An 18,187-nucleotide genomic window follows, 5' to 3' on the forward strand; every position below is an offset into this window, starting at 1 on the left:
TAATGTATTCTCAAGTCATCACTGCTGGTAATGCATATGAATGAGCTCATTTGGAAGAGGCATCTTTGGAAATTCTTGAGCTTTGTGTTAGGTCACCCATCATCTCACACATGTTAAGCCACTTTGGGAGTCGGCCTCCCGAACCACATCAGCAGCTTAGGAATTTCTGGGTCAGGAAAATACCATTGCAGTATTTCAGCCCCAAAGAGTTGTGATTTAAATTCTTGAAGATTTTTTTTTTTCTGGAACGTCAGTCCGAAATCAACTTTTTTCTTTTTTAAAAAGAAAAAGACATGCTCTACAGTTTGATTTTCGCTTGGCTCTGAACACTGTAACCTAAGAGGAGAAGCCACCTCCCATAGAAAGAAGACTAGATCCATACAAAGAAAAACCTAAAGGAAAGTAGTGCTCTATCTGCGTTCAAACTTGATCATGCATCCTGGGTCAGCTAACATACTTCATACAAGTGAGGTGTAATAGTTTAAAACAAAAAGTTTGAAGGATATGTGCAAAAGACCAGACTTAAATTTCCATTTTTCCTTTTTTTTTTTTTAAAGGGAAATTCTTATTCAGTGTGTAAATGCTCACTATCGTTTCGGCCCTGGGGAGGCAGAGGGAGAAAAAAAAAAAAACCTGGTAATTCAAAGCCAGTCTGGGCTACACAGCAAGATCGTCCCTCAAAAAATTACTTTTTAATTAAAAGAGGGAAATTATTCCAAACCCATAGAAATAGTCGTTGAAGTATTGGGAGGTGGGAAGCCCAAGGCCCTTCCTTGTCCATGTAGTCACACATAATGGCAGTGGCTTGGGCTTTCATAGAAGGGCACACATGGGGACCTTAGACAGACTTCAAGAACCTTCCCTTGTGGGCTTTCTGATACTTCACTTACTGCATATGCCTACTGCAGAGATTTCCTCTGGATTTGAGCACGTGGACTTTCTTTCTAAAACTATAAAGTTCAGTAATGACCAACAATTATAATGATTAGGCTAGTAGGCTTTTGTTAATTTTTAAAAATTATATGTGCGTGAGTATTTTACCTCATGCATAGTGTATGTACCGTGCCTATGAAGACGGAAGAAAACATTAGCTTCCCCTGGAACTGGAGTTACAGGTGGTTGTAAGCCACCATGTAGGTGCTGGGATTTGAACTCAGGTCCATCTGGAAGAACAGCCAGTGCCGTTACCCACTGAGCCATCTCTCCAGCCCCCTGCCCAGTGTTCTTAAAGTGTTAGTCTAAGGTAGCAGATGACTTGAAGAAATTCTTTCCCCTCAATCTTGCTAGCTTGACTGATAACCTAAACCCATGGAGGAAGCTCTGATCACGAGCAAGCTCTACTCCGGACCGGCAGAATGTTCGGTGTGTCACAAAGCACGTACTAATGGTGTTGTAAACCGTGAGCCATGCTGAGGTGCCTCTTGTGAAATGTCTTCCCATGGCTTCAGGAACATTTCACACCGCTGTTTTCCTTTGGAGTTAAACCTGACTCCTTCTACCAACACGTGGAAAGAATTGTGAACATCAGCTAGTAGTTGTCAAATGAAAAAGAAAATAACAAAACAAAACAAAAAAAACTATGTTGTCTGCCACTGTCACCTTCAGTATGTACTTTGTCCCCAAATCACCAAGACATGCCAAAGCCGTGTCAAGCATTGCAGAGACATTCTAGCCTTGTTGCTCTTACTATTCAGTTTAAAAAGAAGCAAGTAATTGTGGGAAGGTAGGGGACTTTGCTATGTAAACCAAACTGGGCTAGAACTCAATCCTCCTGCCTCAGCCTCCCAAGTGCTACATGCAACAACAAGGATCGTAAACATTTTTTGTATGAATGCCAGGAAAACCTACAGGAATTTGAAGAATTTTTGTGGGAGCCTCTGTTTTCTTATTTCTTCTTCTGTCTTATTTTAAATGCAAGAAGGGCCAGACCTCTACCTGCTCTCCTTTTATCTGTGCCCCTCCAGCCCTAGCCCCAACCCTGTGCCACAAAGCTCTTGAAGCTTTGACATTGCACCTTTGGCTCCATCTGTCTTGAAAAAACGGACCCAAGGCACCCGAGAGATAAGACCTGCACATTCCTGCTGGGTCCTTGCCTTGGGTGGTGGCGGGGTCAGAATGCCCAAGGCCACAGATGGTTGCTGATAGCAGTATCTCGGCCACCTATTTCAGGTCCACTTGGCTGGCTTTTCTATTTTTTCTTTTCTTTTCGGCCATTGTTAATACTTGTTTCACAACCAACTGTAGAGGTTGCTGTCTTTGGGCACCGGAGCCACTGTGTTTTAATCCTGGGTTCTTGGACAAGATTCCTGAGTTCTCTAAGCCCCGCCCCCCCATCCGCTTTGGTCCCTTATAAAATAAAGATAAATCGTAGTATCTGTGGCAGAAGGTTGTCAGAGGACTGAAGACGAGCCAGTGCCTCACCCAAAGACAGTGTGCAGTTCACCTAGTTAGAACCATATTTTAATTCTTGGTTGACAAAACACAACTGTATGTATCTATGTGGTAGCAAGTGATGTTTCAATGTTTGTGTGTAAGGTGTATGACTGAATTATGGGGGTTAACATATCCGATAGCTTATACGTTTATCATTTCTTGTCTGGAGTATATGTAAATTGGCTATTTTAAAATATAAAATTAATATTAACCATAGTCACCCTGGTATGCCAAGTCGCCCTGCACTTGCTGCCTGCCTCTTTGCGACTCCCTGTCCCTTCCCAGCTTCTGGGGACCATCCTTCCGTTCCCTTCTATGAAATGAGTTTCTTCTCTGGTCAGAACTACTATCTTATGTCCCTAGTACCCCTCTGGAAGTCTGAGGGTCCTGCTCTTTGGAGATCCTAGAGCATGCGGGTGGGTGAGGGGAAATCATTGAAAAACCACCATCATTGAAAAACACAGAGAGGCCTTCAGGGACGTCACGCTAGTCTGGGGCCGCCAACATAAAAAGTTAAAGTTGACTTTTCTCAAACCAACCTCCTGGGTCTTTTGTTGTTTGGCTTAAACTGGCGTGTGTGAAGTTACCCCACCTCCCCAAGCCCCACAGGCCTCCGTGCCTAGTAAATTTGGTTATAAACACCACTCAGCCATTAAAGCCCCAATGGAGTCGAGTGGAGATTTGATTGCAGGTTCGATTAATGAAACCCAGGCCTAAGACTAACTTAACCACTGCTCATTCTTAAAGCCTTGGAAATAACTGGGGGAGAGAAACATTATATTTGGTTGTGTCCTTTAGCTGAGACCCCTCAGCAAGGGACCCTACACCCTCCTGAGCCTCCAGTGTCTCTCAACTGTTCATCCTGCCCTCCCCCACTCCTTTCCCATGCAAGGAGAGGTTTTTCTGAACGAGTTGGTATTCTGTTTTATCTCTGTTTATTATTCTATAAACAGGCTTCCACATAATCTGTGGAATCAAAGGCAGGCTTATCAGGCTGCAGAAATACTACCTATCCTGGTGCATCCAAGTTGTCAGAGCAGGACCCGAGAGATAAAGCCCAGCAGGGCACAGGATCAGTTCCAAGTGGAGGGAATTGAGCGCTCTTATGCCATGAAAAAAAAAAAAAGGCAAGGTTGCAATTGGGGAAAGAAATAAAAGACTGATGGGTGTGTGTGTGTGTGTGTGTGTGTGTGTGTGTGTGAAGCGTATGAGGCAACAAGCAGACGTGTTTAAAAAGGAAGACTTTGGTGATGATCATCTGGAAGATTCTAGAAAGAACTGAGGCCCGGGGACCTGTCACTCACACTTTGCACACTAGGTAGCGAGTAGATAACGGGTGCTATTGTTGTTGTTGTTGTTTTTTTCTCCTATGACTTTTAATGAAGCTGATTGATTGATTGATTGATGATTGATTGATCGACTGATTGATTTCCATTGTGCTAAGGATTGAGCCTGAAGCCTTGTGTGTCCTTCCCAAGTACCCGATCATTGAGCTACTCTGCTGTCCCCATTTCTCTAATGTGGCTAAACGGATATCATTGGCGATGGGGGCAACTCGTTCAAAGCTGCAGTTTGACTCCCGTCTCAGCGGGGACTGTGTTCTAAGGGCCTGTTTGTACTCAGTGAGATTTTTTAAATAATCATTTGTGCAATTGCTATCGATACTGAAAACAGTCTCTCCTGATAGGACTGAGTAATAAAGAGGGCTGGAACTTCGCCTCTGTATAATAAATTAAAGCAATAAAAGTCACCTTCTGACATGGACATTTCTGAGGCCCATTGTCCTTCTTAATTATTACTTGAGTGAGAAGGGTGCACTGAGCACTTTGCCTGCAACCTTCCTTAGTTCCTACTGCTGCCTATTGCCCTTGAAGTGGACCTGCCATTGATGCCGTAGCATGCCATCTAACAAGAAATAGAATGGCACTTTTGTATTAGACAGCTTTTTTTTTTTGAGAATAGAACTCACTAGCTAGATCAGGCTGGCCTCCAACTCACAGAGATCTACTTGCCTCTGCCTTCTGGGTATTAAGATTAAAGACATGCACTACCATCCTGGGACTCCATTACCCGCTATGTAATGGAAGTGTAGCATACCTGCCTAAACTAGAAATGAGTTCGGAGAAGCTCATATTGGATGAGTCAGTTGTTCAGTTTGATTGCCCATTCGTGGTTCCTTTCTCTGCTCACGGCCTTTCTCTGCTCTGTAGGCGATTAAATACTCTAAACAAGTGTGCAGTCATGAAGCTGGAGATCAGTCCTCACCGGAAGCGAGTGAGTAGCAAAATTACACTGGGGGCGGGGGGGGGGGGGGGGAGGGGCGGGGGCGGGACAGGGAGGGCAGGGACAGCAGGCACACTAACCAAGATAGGACTCATATCTACACTCTGTAAAAGGTCCTGTTTGTCCATTCCTCAACATGTTAAAACCCCTGTTTGGAGACAGCAGTGGATGGTGGCATCTACTGCTCTGGACTTGAAGAAATCTGTTACTTTTCCCAGTGAACTCCATGGCTACCATGTGATTCAAAGCATGAAGCCTGTTGAATCTCCAGAGGAATTTCACATTGCTCCCTGGAGAAAATAAAGCTAACATTCTGTAGGACCGCTTCCTGTTTCCTGGATGGAACAGTAGCTCCATCTCGAAGCTGTCAAGATGAAAGGGGACGGCTGGCTTGGGGGATACTGTAGGAGATGTGGATCGTGGGGGGGTGGGGTGGGGTGGGGAGGAAGACGCCAGAGCAGGAAATCCCATACACTGTCGGTGGTGGTGGGTCACACAACAGTTATTTCTGGGTAAGAGCTATGAGACCTTGGGAAGGGTGAGGCAGTGCTCACCAGTGAGGAGCTGGTGTTGGAAATTAAAGAGGAGTAAGTTTGCCCCAAAAGACGTACTCCTGATGGTTGAGAGTATACAGTCCTTCTGGGAAGTTAACCGTTTCACGTGAAACGGCAGTGAGTCTCCACATTGATGTGTGATACCATGTACTCGGTGTCTTAACAAACTGAGCCTCCCTCGTGGGATTTTCCACGTGAGTGTCAAGGATGGCCAGCAGACTGAGTGGTGTCTTCTAATTTCCCTTCAGAAAGGGAATAAATAGTCAGGTGTTCTGCCACAGATGGCTCGCTATATCATCTTCAGTTCTTTTAAAGAAATACCTTGTCTTTCTCTTTGGGACCTAGAGTCCTCAGCTGCCATTCTGCTGTTTGAAAATAGCTTTTTTTTTTTTTAAATTGCACACGAGTATATAAACACACTCTGTCAACAGGCAGTTAAACTGGAGGCAATCCAGAGGGAGTCCCACGGCTGTTGACTCCTATTCCAGTTCAGAATATTTTGCATGCCTGGAATTTTCGCCCATCTCAGAGGTCCCCTTTGTGAGTGATTAGTGAATGACCCAACGAGCCAGGGTTTCAATAAAATGACTTGTTTAGCTGGCAACACTTGGTCAGACTTCTGTTAAAGTCTTTACATCTGGGCTGGTTAAATGACAGTCGGCCTGTTGCCAAGCCTGACGACACAGTTCTGTACCCAGGACCTATATGACTGAAGGAGAAAACTCACACTGACTGGTAGTCGTCTAAACACGGTGTGAACATTCATATACACCCATACATATACACATACATGCAAACACATTCTCTAATTAAAATAAAGTAATAATAATGTCTTTTTTTAAGGATTTATTTATTTATTATATATAAGTACACTGTGGCTGTCTTCAGACACACCAGAAGAGGGCATCAGATCTCATTACAGATGGTTGTGAGCCACCATGTGGTTGCTGGGATTTGAACTTAGGACCTCTGGAAGAGCAGTCAGTGTTCTTAACGGCTGAGCCATCCCTCCAGCCCAATAATAATGTCTTTAAATCCATCTTTGTAACTTAAAAGAACTGAGCAATGGACACTGGGAATATCCTTTGGGCCGTGGCCTGGCCCTTAACCTGTGTTCTGCCTTCTGCCCCCTGCTTGGCCCAGCACATAAATGGCTTCATTCTGTGTTTTCAGAGTGAGGATTCGGATGAAGATGAGCCTTGCGCCATAAGCGGCAAGTGGACTTTCCAGAGGGACAGCAAGCGGTGGTCCCGCCTTGAAGAGTTTGACGTCTTTTCCCCAAAGCAGGATCCAATCCCTGGGTCACCAGACAATTCTCGTTTGCAAAGCGCCACAAGCCACGAAAGCATGCTGACAGACCTCAGCGAGCACCAGGAGGTGGCCTCTGTCCGAAGCCTCAGCAGCACCAGCAGCAGCGTCCCCACCCATGCAGCCCACAGTGGAGATGCCACTACGCCCCGAACCAATTCCGTCATCAGCGTCTGCTCCTCCGGACACTTTGTAGGCAACGATGACTCTTTTTCCAGCCTGCCGTCTCCCAAGGAACTCTCCAGCTTCAGTTTTAGCATGAAAGGCCACCACGAGAAGAACACCAAGTCGAAGACGCGGAGCCTGCTCAAACGCATGGAGAGCCTGAAGCTCAAGGGCTCCCACCACAGCAAGCACAAAGCGCCTTCCAAGCTGGGGTTGATCATCAGTGCTCCCATTCTGCAGGAGGGTATGGATGAGGCGAAGCTGAAGCAGCTGAACTGTGTGGAGATCTCAGCCCTCAATGGCAACCACATCAACGTGCCCATGGTACGGAAAAGAAGCGTGTCTAACTCCACCCAGACCAGCAGCAGCAGCAGCCAATCAGAGACCAGCAGCGCCGTCAGCACACCCAGCCCGGTCACCAGGACCCGGAGCCTCAGCACCTGTAACAAGCGGGTGGGCATGTATCTAGAGGGCTTTGACCCATTCAGTCAGTCCACCTTGAACAACGTGACGGAGCAGAACTATAAAAACCGTGAGAGCTACCCAGAGGACACAGTGTTCTACATTCCCGAAGATCACAAGCCGGGCACCTTCCCTAAGGCCCTCTCCCATGGCAGTTTCTGTCCCTCGGGAAGCAGTTCTGTGAACTGGAGGACCGGAAGCTTCCATGGCCCTGGCCATCTCAGCCTACGGAGAGAAAACAGCCATGACAGTCCTAAGGAGCTGAAGAGACGCAATTCTTCCAGCTCTCTGAGCAGCCGCCTGAGCATCTATGATAACGTACCGGGTTCTATCCTGTACTCCAGCTCGGGAGAACTGGCCGACTTGGAGAATGAGGATATCTTCCCTGAGCTGGATGACATTCTCTACCACGTGAAGGGGATGCAGCGGATAGTCAACCAGTGGTCTGAGAAGTTTTCCGACGAGGGAGACTCGGACTCAGCCCTGGACTCTGTCTCTCCTTGCCCGTCATCTCCAAAACAGATACACCTGGATGTGGACCATGACCGAAGGACACCCAGTGACCTGGACAGCACAGGCAACTCCCTCAATGAGCCTGAAGAGCCCACTGATATCCCCGAAAGAAGAGACTCAGGGGTGGGGGCTTCCCTGACCAGGTGCAATAGGTAAGGAAGGGCGTTGCTTCTCGATGCAGCCGGAGGTGGGGAATGAAGAAGGGTCTGCTTGGTGGGATGCGTAGACACTATCCATCTTCTATAAGAGGCCTGAGTGTACTGAGTCCACATATCTGCGATGTTCTGGAACCAACCTTCAGGAGTTATGAAGATAGTGGGGGGCGGAGGGGAGTGGGAAAGGAAGATCGATGCTCTTGGTTCCTGATGATCAGAGATTGGTCCCGGCTCACTCCTTCCGCCCTGATCTCTTGCAGGCACAGACTGAGGTGGCACAGCTTCCAGAGTTCCCACCGGCCGAGCCTCAACTCCGTGTCACTACAGATTAACTGCCAGTCTGTGGCCCAGATGAACCTGCTGCAGAAATACTCGCTCCTGAAACTGACGGCCCTGCTGGAAAAGTACACGCCTTCCAACAAGCACGGCTTCAGCTGGTAAGAGAGCAAGCGCAGTGCGCAGTGAGCAATGGCCCTGGGGGGATGCCCTCACGCTCCCTGAGGTTGTCCCCAGCACTAAGCATAGGACCGTTCTGTCCTCTGTCAATGTCACCAGTCCATCAACCTTTAAGCAGGTGATCTCCACATCCTCCAGGCTATGTTCTCCATGCTGCTCAAACTCCTGGAGCCTCAGGGAGTTAACTGCAGGACTGGTTGGTTGGGTTTTCAGCCATCATGTGGTTGTCTGAGATGCGTTCAGGCCCTTGTTCATGCTGAGCCCACACTCCATCATGCTGTCGGTCAGTTTTGATTGACGGTTTTGAGCATGACCTGAGAAATCTACCTGTGCTAAAAAGTTTGGGGTTTTTGTTTTGAGTTTGGGGTTTTTTGCTTTGTTGTTTATTTAGAAGCGGGCCTTTCTGGCAAAAATGCTCAGGGAATAATAAACTTAAGTGGTTAGCTATAATATCTTACATATACACTGTTTCTTTGTGTTTGAGTTTTTGGTTGTTTTTTTTTTTAAGAATTATTTATTTTATGTATGAGTACACTGTAGCTGTCTTCAGACACACCAGAAGAAGGCATCGGATTCCATTCCAGATGGTTGTGAGCCACCATGTGGTTGCTGGGAATTGAACTCAGGACCTCTGGGAGAGCAGTCAGTGCTCTTACCCGCTGAGCCATCTCTCCAGCCTTTTGGGTTTTTGGTTTTGGGTTGTTTTTTTTTTTTTTTTTTTTTGCTTTGGTTGGTTGGTTTGGTTGGTTTGTTTGCTTGTTTTGGTGTTTTAAGACAGGGTCTATCTGTTTTATAGCTTTGTCAGTCCCAGAACTCATAACTATATATACCAGGCTGGCCTTGAACTCGGAGATTCACCTGCCTCTACCTCCTCTGAGTGCTAGGATTAAAGCCATGTGCCACCATGCCCCACCACAAAGCAACTATATTTTAAAAATTGAGATGCATTAGATGTCTATCTCTTCATAATCTTGAAACCTCAGCCTTGAGTGTAGAGTGTCAGATGTGGACAGTCAGGCTGGATGGGTCGTGGGCAGGATAGAATCCCTGTCCATAGTCAGAGTTTAAAGACAAGAACTGTATCTGGATCCAGGTCTCTGTTTCGAAGTGTCACAGGTGTCCCTGAATCTTTTCACGTCAGGGTGCTTGTAGTCCAATTGTTAGGAAAACATATGCAGCCCATATCAGTGACCAGCCAAAATGGCTAGAGATGGTCTGAGGCAGGGTCCACTGTTCCTCAATTCTCTGACTCCTCCCTCCTAGGAATGTCCAGGGGTTGTAGTTGTGCCATCAAAGCACCTCCCCTAACCAAGGCAGTTACATGAGCCTCGCTAAATACAGAACTTGTTTGTTCTGAATGACAGAAATACGTATTGACCGGTTTATCCCAGAATGCTTCAGATTCTCGGGGGGGGGGGGGGGGGGAGTGTAATGTGTTCTTTCCACATTCCACAGCCCGGGTCCTTCACGCACAACAAAGCGAGCTTTATGCACACTTCTGCCTCCACGCCCATGCGCCTAACTGTATGGAAATGCAAATCTGGCTTTATTCTCGCCTTTTCCTTTTCTAGAGCCATCAAGAGTGGCACGTCATGGCCGCGGGCAAGCACCCAGAAGGCAAGGCAGTTGGCTTTCTGTGGTCTCCCTCTGTGCTTAGAGTAATATTTTCCTCGCTGCTATTTAAAACTGCATATTTTACATTCTCCTTTCAGGGTTGTCTACCCCCTTTCTCACCAAACCCTCAAAAAAAAAAAAATCTACAAGTCCACCCTCCTACTTACTTCACTTCTGGTCAGGTTTTCCAGTGCATCGAAACCAAAATGTAAAAGCCTGGCATTGTAGAACTCGGACAGCAAGGAGCACTTCTGCCCAAAGTCCCTTTCCTGTTTCACTCTGCCCTTTCTGGTCTCCCTCAAGGGGTCACTTGTAACCTGCCTGACAGCCTTAAATGCCTGACTTGGGTTTCCTGCTGTCACATATATGGCTGGGCACAGGCCTGCATTCAGGATGCCTGACCGCCTTGGGGAGCCTCACAAAACTCCCATTGTGCCTTTCCCCTTTCCCATAGAAGCCTGAAGATGCTGTATTCTTTGGAGTCATCGGCAGGGGAATTTATTTTGGCTCCAGGTCCAGCCCTATTTGATCTCTGGCCTAGGTTCCCAGTATGACTAGACAGTCAGCCTTTGGCTGGTTTTTACGCAGTGTTACCCGGATCTGCTTGTAAATGAATCAACTCAGGTCTCTTCTAAGAACGCAGGAGGGATTCATACCCTTTTAGGGAAAGTGGGAAGTTGTTTCTCAAGCTCATATCAGAAGTACCTAAATAGGTGCTACATATTTTTTTGCCTCTTCCTTCCTGTACTGTTCTTGTGGAAGGAAGTCCATTAGCCTCCCTGAGGACCACAGACAACCCTTCTCAAAATTAACAGGAGCTAACAGATTCCCCAGATGAGGGTATTTGTCCAGGTCTTTTAGTTCCAACTCTTCAGATATCTAGACCGACCAGAGTGTGCTACATAATAATAATAATAATAATAATAATAATAATAATAATAATAATAAAAGTCTTACAAAAACAAAGGACTGGGGAGACATTCGGGGTGTAGCTCAGTAGCAGAGCACTTGCTCAGATAGATTCCTGAGTCTCCGGGTTTGATAACCAAAAGCACTTTGCCCACCCGCCACCAAAACACACACACACACACACACACACTCCTATGACATTATCCAGTAATTGGGAGCAGGGCGTTTTACACTCATATAATGTATTGTGGCAGCTACTGACCCAGTGAAAGGTCTTTAATGTGGCTACTACAGCTACAGAACAGAACAGGTCACTTTATTTTCATTTAAATAGTCCCTGTATTGACAGGGATCAAATTTGTGGTGGGGGAAGAGGTTGAAAAAAAAGGGGGCGGGTAAGCAAATTCAGACAAGTGAATGCCTTATCCCCTCCACCCCATCTTCCTTAAACAGGGCTGTGCCCAAGTTCATGAAAAGGATCAAGGTTCCAGATTACAAGGACCGGAGTGTGTTTGGGGTCCCACTGACTGTGAACGTGCAGCGCTCAGGACAGCCCCTGCCCCAGAGCATCCAGCAGGCCATGCGCTACCTCCGGAACCACTGTCTGGACCAGGTGAGTACAGCTGCCTGTGGATCCCACTCGTGGGAGCGGAGCTTTGGGCCGCGTGGTTTTTTTTTTTTTCTAGTTTTGTGGGGAAGGGTCCTGCTTCCACACCCATCCCTGCTGTTCTCCTTCCAAAAGGTCGGGCTCTTCAGGAAGTCAGGTGTCAAATCCCGGATCCAGGCTCTACGCCAGATGAATGAAAGCGCTGAAGATAATGTCAACTATGAAGGCCAGTCTGCTTATGATGTGGCAGACATGTTAAAGCAATATTTTCGAGATCTTCCTGAGCCCCTCATGACGAACAAACTCTCCGAAACCTTCCTGCAGATCTACCAGTGTAAGCGTTCTTGGTTCTTCTTAAGGCAACTGATGTCAGGTTCCATGGGACCAACTGAAGCACATAGCCTCTTTGTATGTCATCCTTTTGTAGAGAAAACCTGCATGCTGATTTTCTCAAAACCCAAGCTACAGTGTGTGTGTGTGTGTGTGTGTGTGTGTGTGTGTGTGTGTGTGTGTGTGTGTGATAGGTTTACTGTATCCTTACTGAATAGTTTGAGGAGTGGTTTTATGACCTACTGTATGTTGTTGGCAGAGGGATTGTGTGTAGCACACATAAAGTACTGAGTTTTCTCTCCAGCGTCACATAAACCAGGTGTCAAGGTGCACACCTGCAACCCTAGCGCTTTGGAGATGGAGGTGGGAGGATCAGTTCAAGGTCATCCTTGGCTGCATACTGAATTTGAGGGCTACCTGGGTCTCATGAGACATTGTCTTCAAAAGAAAGAGAAAATCAATGTTGCTATTGAGTCAGGAAGTACAGAAGTCAGTTGTACATTTTTACCATCAAGTCCACTGTCATCTTTCGTTTATCTAGAGGTGTCAAAAAATAGGGTACCAAAATGGTATGCTGGCCTTCTCCCTCTCCCCTTTCCCTCTCTGCCTCCCTCCTCTTCCTCTTCCCCTTCCTCTTCCTCTCCTCCACTTTCTCTACCTCGGCCTCTCTCCCTTCCCTTCCCCCACCTCTCATTTCCTTCCCTGCTCCCCATCTATATAGACTTATCATTTACTTTATACTTCTCTAACAGGGCTGTTGAACTCAAATTTTTCTCCTGTGTATTTTATCTCACTGGGAAATGAATAAAATAATCCTCTTCCCTTTTCTGGTTAATCATCACCGTTCCTCCCATAAACACCTAAGGAGACAATATGCGTGCCCTCCTCACTTTTAGGCTGGGCTTAGGGCAAACCATTGAGGAAGTGAATGATGAAGAAGAGGACCGTGGCCTTCACAGCCTCCTCCTCTTTTTCTGGGCTCGTGACGTCAGAGCAGCATGATTTAAAAGCAGCCCCATGTCTTAGTGCCGAAATAAGCTTTAGAAGTGACGCGCTGGACTGAGAAACAGAGCTGGTCTGGACTGCTTCAGGCTCTCTCTCAACCTTTCATATTTTAGGAAAACCCAGGTCACTTCTCCCCCCACCACCACCCCCACCCCCCGCCCCTGCCGAGGTATTTGTTATGCATCGTAACCATGGAGCCCTTTAATCAGTTTGTCTTAGGACCTTGCATTTCAGTGACTTGCTTTTTCCACCACGTGCTTTAAGGAAAGTTTGCCTGGTGAGTGAGACCGGATTGCCAGGCACAGACTTATTCCAGGATAAGTTATTCTCCAGGGTGATGTGCACTCTGATACGTTTGCTTCTTGATGTGCCTTCTAAAAACTTTAAATGTCATTATTTAAGCTCTGTCTATTGAAACTGGCTTCATGTTTTTCCACAACCTTTCCCCATTTCAAGGATGGGCAAATGGGTCAAAATCGGTCTCCAGAGATACTGAGCCCTTTCTGCTCAGCTGAGCAGCCCCCCCGTTTTTTTAATGTCTTGCACGTGTCTCACATAAAACATTTTATTGAAACTACACAAAGTCTTTAAGGTGGAATGATTTTGATAATTAAGATGGCAAATTAGAGATTTTTTTTTTTAAGTGCTTAGAAGTAACAGTTCTGTACGCTTAAGGCGCTTGTCATCTGGAGCCGAAGTCTGAGGTCGATTTAAAAGTATGTTAGTATCGTGGGTGTTTCAAATGTTTTAACTCCCCCACAAGGCAGGAAATACTTGAGGGTAGTGACGCCGGTGGCAGCCCATAATTTCTCCCTTATTAATCTTTAGTATGCTTTCTACAACTGCCCGTTCAGTGTTTGATGCCCATGTTTGCTTTGGGATGTGAACTTGCCCACGTGCATGGAAAATTACTGAGTTGGTGGTGGCAATGCTTGTGTCCTGCAGATGTGCCCAAGGACCAGCGCCTCCAAGCCATCAAGGCGGCCATTATGCTCCTGCCTGACGAGAACCGGGAGGTTCTCCAGACACTTCTCTATTTCTTGAGCGATGTCACAGCGGCTGTGAAAGAAAACCAGATGACTCCCACCAACCTGGCTGTGTGCTTAGCTCCGTCCCTCTTCCACCTCAACACCCTGAAGCGAGAGAATTCTTCTCCAAGGTACAGATCAGATGCAAGGGGCATGCCTGGGCTCTGTTCCCGTGAGGAATCACTCACCTTCTAGAGCCGTGTCCTTGTGTCCTTATTGGATTCTTATCTGGACCTAGCAAAGGGGGTTAGTCCTGGAATTAAGTCCTTGTATATCACTGTAGAAGATGACTTGACACAAACAACTTAAGGGATTGTATTAGTCAAGGTTTACTACTGTGAACAGACACCATGACCAAGGCATGGTGCAGTCTACATCATCCGAAGGCTGCTGGAAAATACTGACTTCCAGGCAGCTAGGATGAGGATCTTAAAGCCCACACCCACAGTGACACACCTACTCCTACAAGACCACACCTTCTAATAGTGCCACTCCCTGGCCCAGGCATATACAAACCCTCACAAGAAGTAAACGTTGACTTTGCTCATGGTTTCAAAGGACTCAAACCATAGTTGGTTGGCCCCATGTCTTAGGCAGACATCACGGGGCAACAGGAGAGGACCTTTGTTACATGGTGGCCCAGGGGGTTGGGGCAGAGGGAACACACACAGGACAGAAACAAGATACCCAAGGACCAACTCCCAGTGACCTGTTTTCTCCAGCTAAGTCCCACCTCCTAACTTTTCTAAAACCTGCCACAACAGTACCACCAGCTTGTCCCCAATTGTCCTAAGTGTGAACTTCTTGGGGACCTATCCTGCCCAGGCCACTCTCACTGTCCGATCACAGAGCAACCCGGTGCCTGTCTCCTCTCCCAGCATTCCTTTCTGAAAGCACAGAGGTCCTGAGAGGGAACATCACAGAGGTGTTAAAAGGGAGCACCAGAGGCTAGTCCTTTGACGGGACCAGTGTTGAAGGCAAACCAAAGCATGTCATTTCTGATGTCCCTGCACAAAGCCTTGCAGACCTACTGACCTAAAACTGAGTGGGTGGCTGATCCCCAGAGCCTTAGCCTCCATGGGATCAGGAAAGACACCTTCCTGGTCTGTTCCTGAAGTTGAAAGCAAAGCTACAAAGGACCAAGATTCTGAGCCTGAGTTGTTCCTACTTAACATATGGCCTAAGCCAATTGTTGGCAAACATTTCTGTCTAGAAGGCAGGAGTAGCTTTGGGAAAATTGGAAGAAGCTGAGTGCTCACAATGGCTGATACTCACCAGGACTTATTCTATACCTGGTATAGGGCTGTTTCCTTTCCAGTCACCTTCTCAGATCATAACAGTCACAGGAGATGGACAGACTGCTCTCTCTTTCTCTCTCTCTCTCTCAAAAATAAAGTGAAGCTTAGAGGACGTCTAGCAGATCTGATTTGCAGTTCTTAGGCAAATGGTTCCTGATAAGACATCCCCTCCACTGTGGGAGGAAAGGGTGACTGTGGACCCAACGCATCCTGTGTCTTGCCATAGGAACCTGAAAAGTGTTTCTCAGCTTGATACATTGCCGCCATTGCACCTGGAAACCACACAGTACTCAAATAGCCTTTTAACTAGTGTTAAAAGCTGTTGGGACTTTAATGGGATAGAAAACTACAGGAGATGATTAGAAGAGAGGCCAGATAAGAATAAGACCAAACCTCCAGGGAACAATAGGTTTATCCCTCACCTACGGTAAGGGATCCTGTTTACTTAGCCAGTAACAATGTCAATAACCATCCATCCCTAGTCCAAACAGCTCCCACATCAGTCCCTTTAGAAGCTGCCTCAGCGCCCAGCACGTAAGCACTCTTGTGAACTACTTAATAAGATGTCTTTAAATAGTCTCGATATTTAACGAGAATTTGTCTGTCTAGTAATTCGCGTTGTATTTTGAATGAAACTGTTGAGAAACTGTGCTGAACAAAAATGAAAGGCCCTCTGGACCACGTCACCTGCTTATTATCAAAACCCTTTCTGTGTTTTTTCTCAGGGTAATGCAAAGAAAACAGAGTTTGGGCAAACCAGACCAGAAAGACCTGAATGAAAACCTAGCGGCCACTCAAGGGCTGGCCCACATGATTGCTGAGTGCAAGAAGCTCTTCCAGGTAACAATCCCAGCGAGGCTTGGCTGCTGGGCTCGGGATAATGTGGACGGGTGGGCGAAGGTCATCGACTTGGTACTTGTTCCCACACACAAAAGATCTTTCCCATAATTGGAGATGATGTACATAGGCTAAAGAATTACAGGCAGACAGACAATCAGACAGACCTCTCTCTCTCTCTCTCTCTCTCTCTCTCTCTCTCTCTCTCTCTCTCTCTCTCTCTCTCTCTCTCTCCCTCTCTCTCCCATACACATACACATACACATACACACACAGACAGGCATTTTTATATGTATTTAAATAAACGTATGTCTATACACCCTTTGCAGTTAATTTTTGATGAAACTGTCTACCTTTTACTTAAAAAGCAAAAACAGAATTTGAAGACAGCCTGTCTATAGAGCTAGCTCCAGGACAGCCAGGGCCACATAAGAGAAACCCTGTTTTTGTTGGGGTAGGGGGGGTTGTTTTGGTTTTTTTAACAAAAAAGGCAAAAGCAACAGATTATCTGAAATTAACATTGTGTCTGAGAACCCTGCTTTGCTCCGTGTTGCTCCGTGTAAGCCCTGTTGTGAATACCTAAATCCTTCACTGTCTTGAGGGAGCAGACTGCCAGCTTGAGTCAGGCTGTTGAGTCTGCCCTTCACCTTCTGCTGAGGCGCTGACGGACCCATCTATTCTTCTTGTGTGTTGCTCCCAGGTCCCTGAGGAAATGAGCCGGTGCCGTAACTCCTACACTGAACAAGAGCTGAAGCCCCTTACCCTGGAGGCCTTGGGACACCTGAATAGTGACCAGCCTGCTGACTACAGACACTTCCTCCAGGACTGTGTGGATGGCCTGTTTAAGGAGGTCAAAGAGAAGTTCAAAGGCTGGGTCAGCTACCCCACCTCCGAACAGGCTGAGCTGTCCTATAAGAAGGTCAGTCTTCTCCCTGGTCCATTCCTGTGGCTATGACTGAGTCATCAGACCTGAGACTGCCCAGTTGTACTCTCTGTGGGAATCTCTCGCTGTTACTGACAACTGTCGCTGCCTTGGGCAGCCAGGTGATTAAGATCCCCTGGGGAAATGGACACCGGGCACAGAGGGACAAACACTGACACTTGCGACATCTCAAGTGTCATCTTGCTTGGGAAGAAGGTCCTTCCTTCCACAGAATCATCTTAGAACAGTGGTCCTCAATCCGAGGGCTGTGACTCCTTCGGGGTTGCATATCAGATATTTACATTATGATCATAACAGTAGCAGAATGACTTATTCTAGCAAAATTACTTAGGGAGTAGCAAAGAAAAAAAATAATCTTATGGTTGGGGGTCACCACAACACAAGAACTTTATTAAAGAGTCACAGCATTTAGAAAAGTTGAGAACCACTGCCCTGTCCTTACCTAGAAGATTCACTAGTGTTATAGGGTTTTAAAGGGCATCTTAGTACATGTTGAGATGTTTTTTTCCTATATAATGTAAAGAAAATAGTTTGACACTCCCGTCTGTTCTGAGCCATTGTTTGGAGCATTCTTTGTAGCTCAGCGTGATGTACATCAAGAGGTTTGTCAACACTGCCTCTACCACCTTGAAAACAGAGTGGTCAAATGGCCATACGGACTTAGGGATTAAATGAATGAATTTGTCACAGTCATCCTCATACAAGCCACAGGAATTGGACACTATTTTATTTGTACTTGTAGACTGCTCTTGAATGTATTTAGATCCAATAGCTAACTAACTTCATAGATTTATTAATCAGTGAACAGAGGGGCCAGGTCTCCTACTCAAAATTTGCTTTCAGACTCAAAGTATATATCTTTAGTTTAGCATTACAAAAAAAAACCAAACCACATCTTGCCTGGCATTGGTGGTGCATGCCACCAACTTGGGAGGCAGAGGCAGGTGGGTCTCTAGAACTCAAGGACACCCTGGTCTACTGAGTGAGTTCTAGAATGACCATGGCTACACAGAAAAATCCCATCTCCAAACAAACAAACAATTCACATCTTCGTTTCAGGTCAGCGAAGGACCCCCGTTAAGGCTTTGGAGGTCAACTATCGAAGTCCCCGCTGCACCCGAGGAGATCTTAAAGCGCCTTCTGAAGGAGCAGCACCTCTGGGATGTGGACCTATTGGACTCCAAGGTGATTGAAATCCTGGACAGCCAGACTGAAATCTACCAGTACGTCCAAAACAGCATGGCGCCCCACCCTGCGCGGGACTACGTCGTATTGAGGTAGGTCCCA

General features: G+C 46.6%; 1 protein-coding gene across 5 annotated transcripts in view; it reads left to right on the forward strand.

Moving 5' to 3' along the window:
* Positions 1–18,187, forward strand: part of Dlc1 (DLC1 Rho GTPase activating protein) — a 430,556-nt gene that overhangs the window by 407,395 nt on the left and 4,974 nt on the right. For all 5 annotated transcript variants that reach the window (XM_029480999.2, XM_021169372.3, XM_085844015.1 and 2 more), the window contains 9 exons: positions 4,644–4,707; positions 6,444–7,870; positions 8,134–8,310; positions 11,306–11,465; positions 11,595–11,793; positions 13,740–13,953; positions 15,846–15,960; positions 16,658–16,876; positions 17,960–18,177. In XM_029480999.2, the coding sequence (XP_029336859.1) occupies positions 4,644–4,707; positions 6,444–7,870; positions 8,134–8,310; positions 11,306–11,465; positions 11,595–11,793; positions 13,740–13,953; positions 15,846–15,960; positions 16,658–16,876; positions 17,960–18,177 (2,793 nt within the window). The remainder of the gene's footprint in view (positions 1–4,643; positions 4,708–6,443; positions 7,871–8,133; positions 8,311–11,305; positions 11,466–11,594; positions 11,794–13,739; positions 13,954–15,845; positions 15,961–16,657; positions 16,877–17,959; positions 18,178–18,187) is intronic.

The sequence above is a fragment of the Mus caroli genome, unplaced genomic scaffold (assembly GCF_978045245.1).
Source record: "Mus caroli unplaced genomic scaffold, Mus_caroli_1 scaffold_10, whole genome shotgun sequence".
In the NCBI taxonomy this organism is placed as follows: domain Eukaryota; kingdom Metazoa; phylum Chordata; class Mammalia; order Rodentia; family Muridae; genus Mus; species Mus caroli.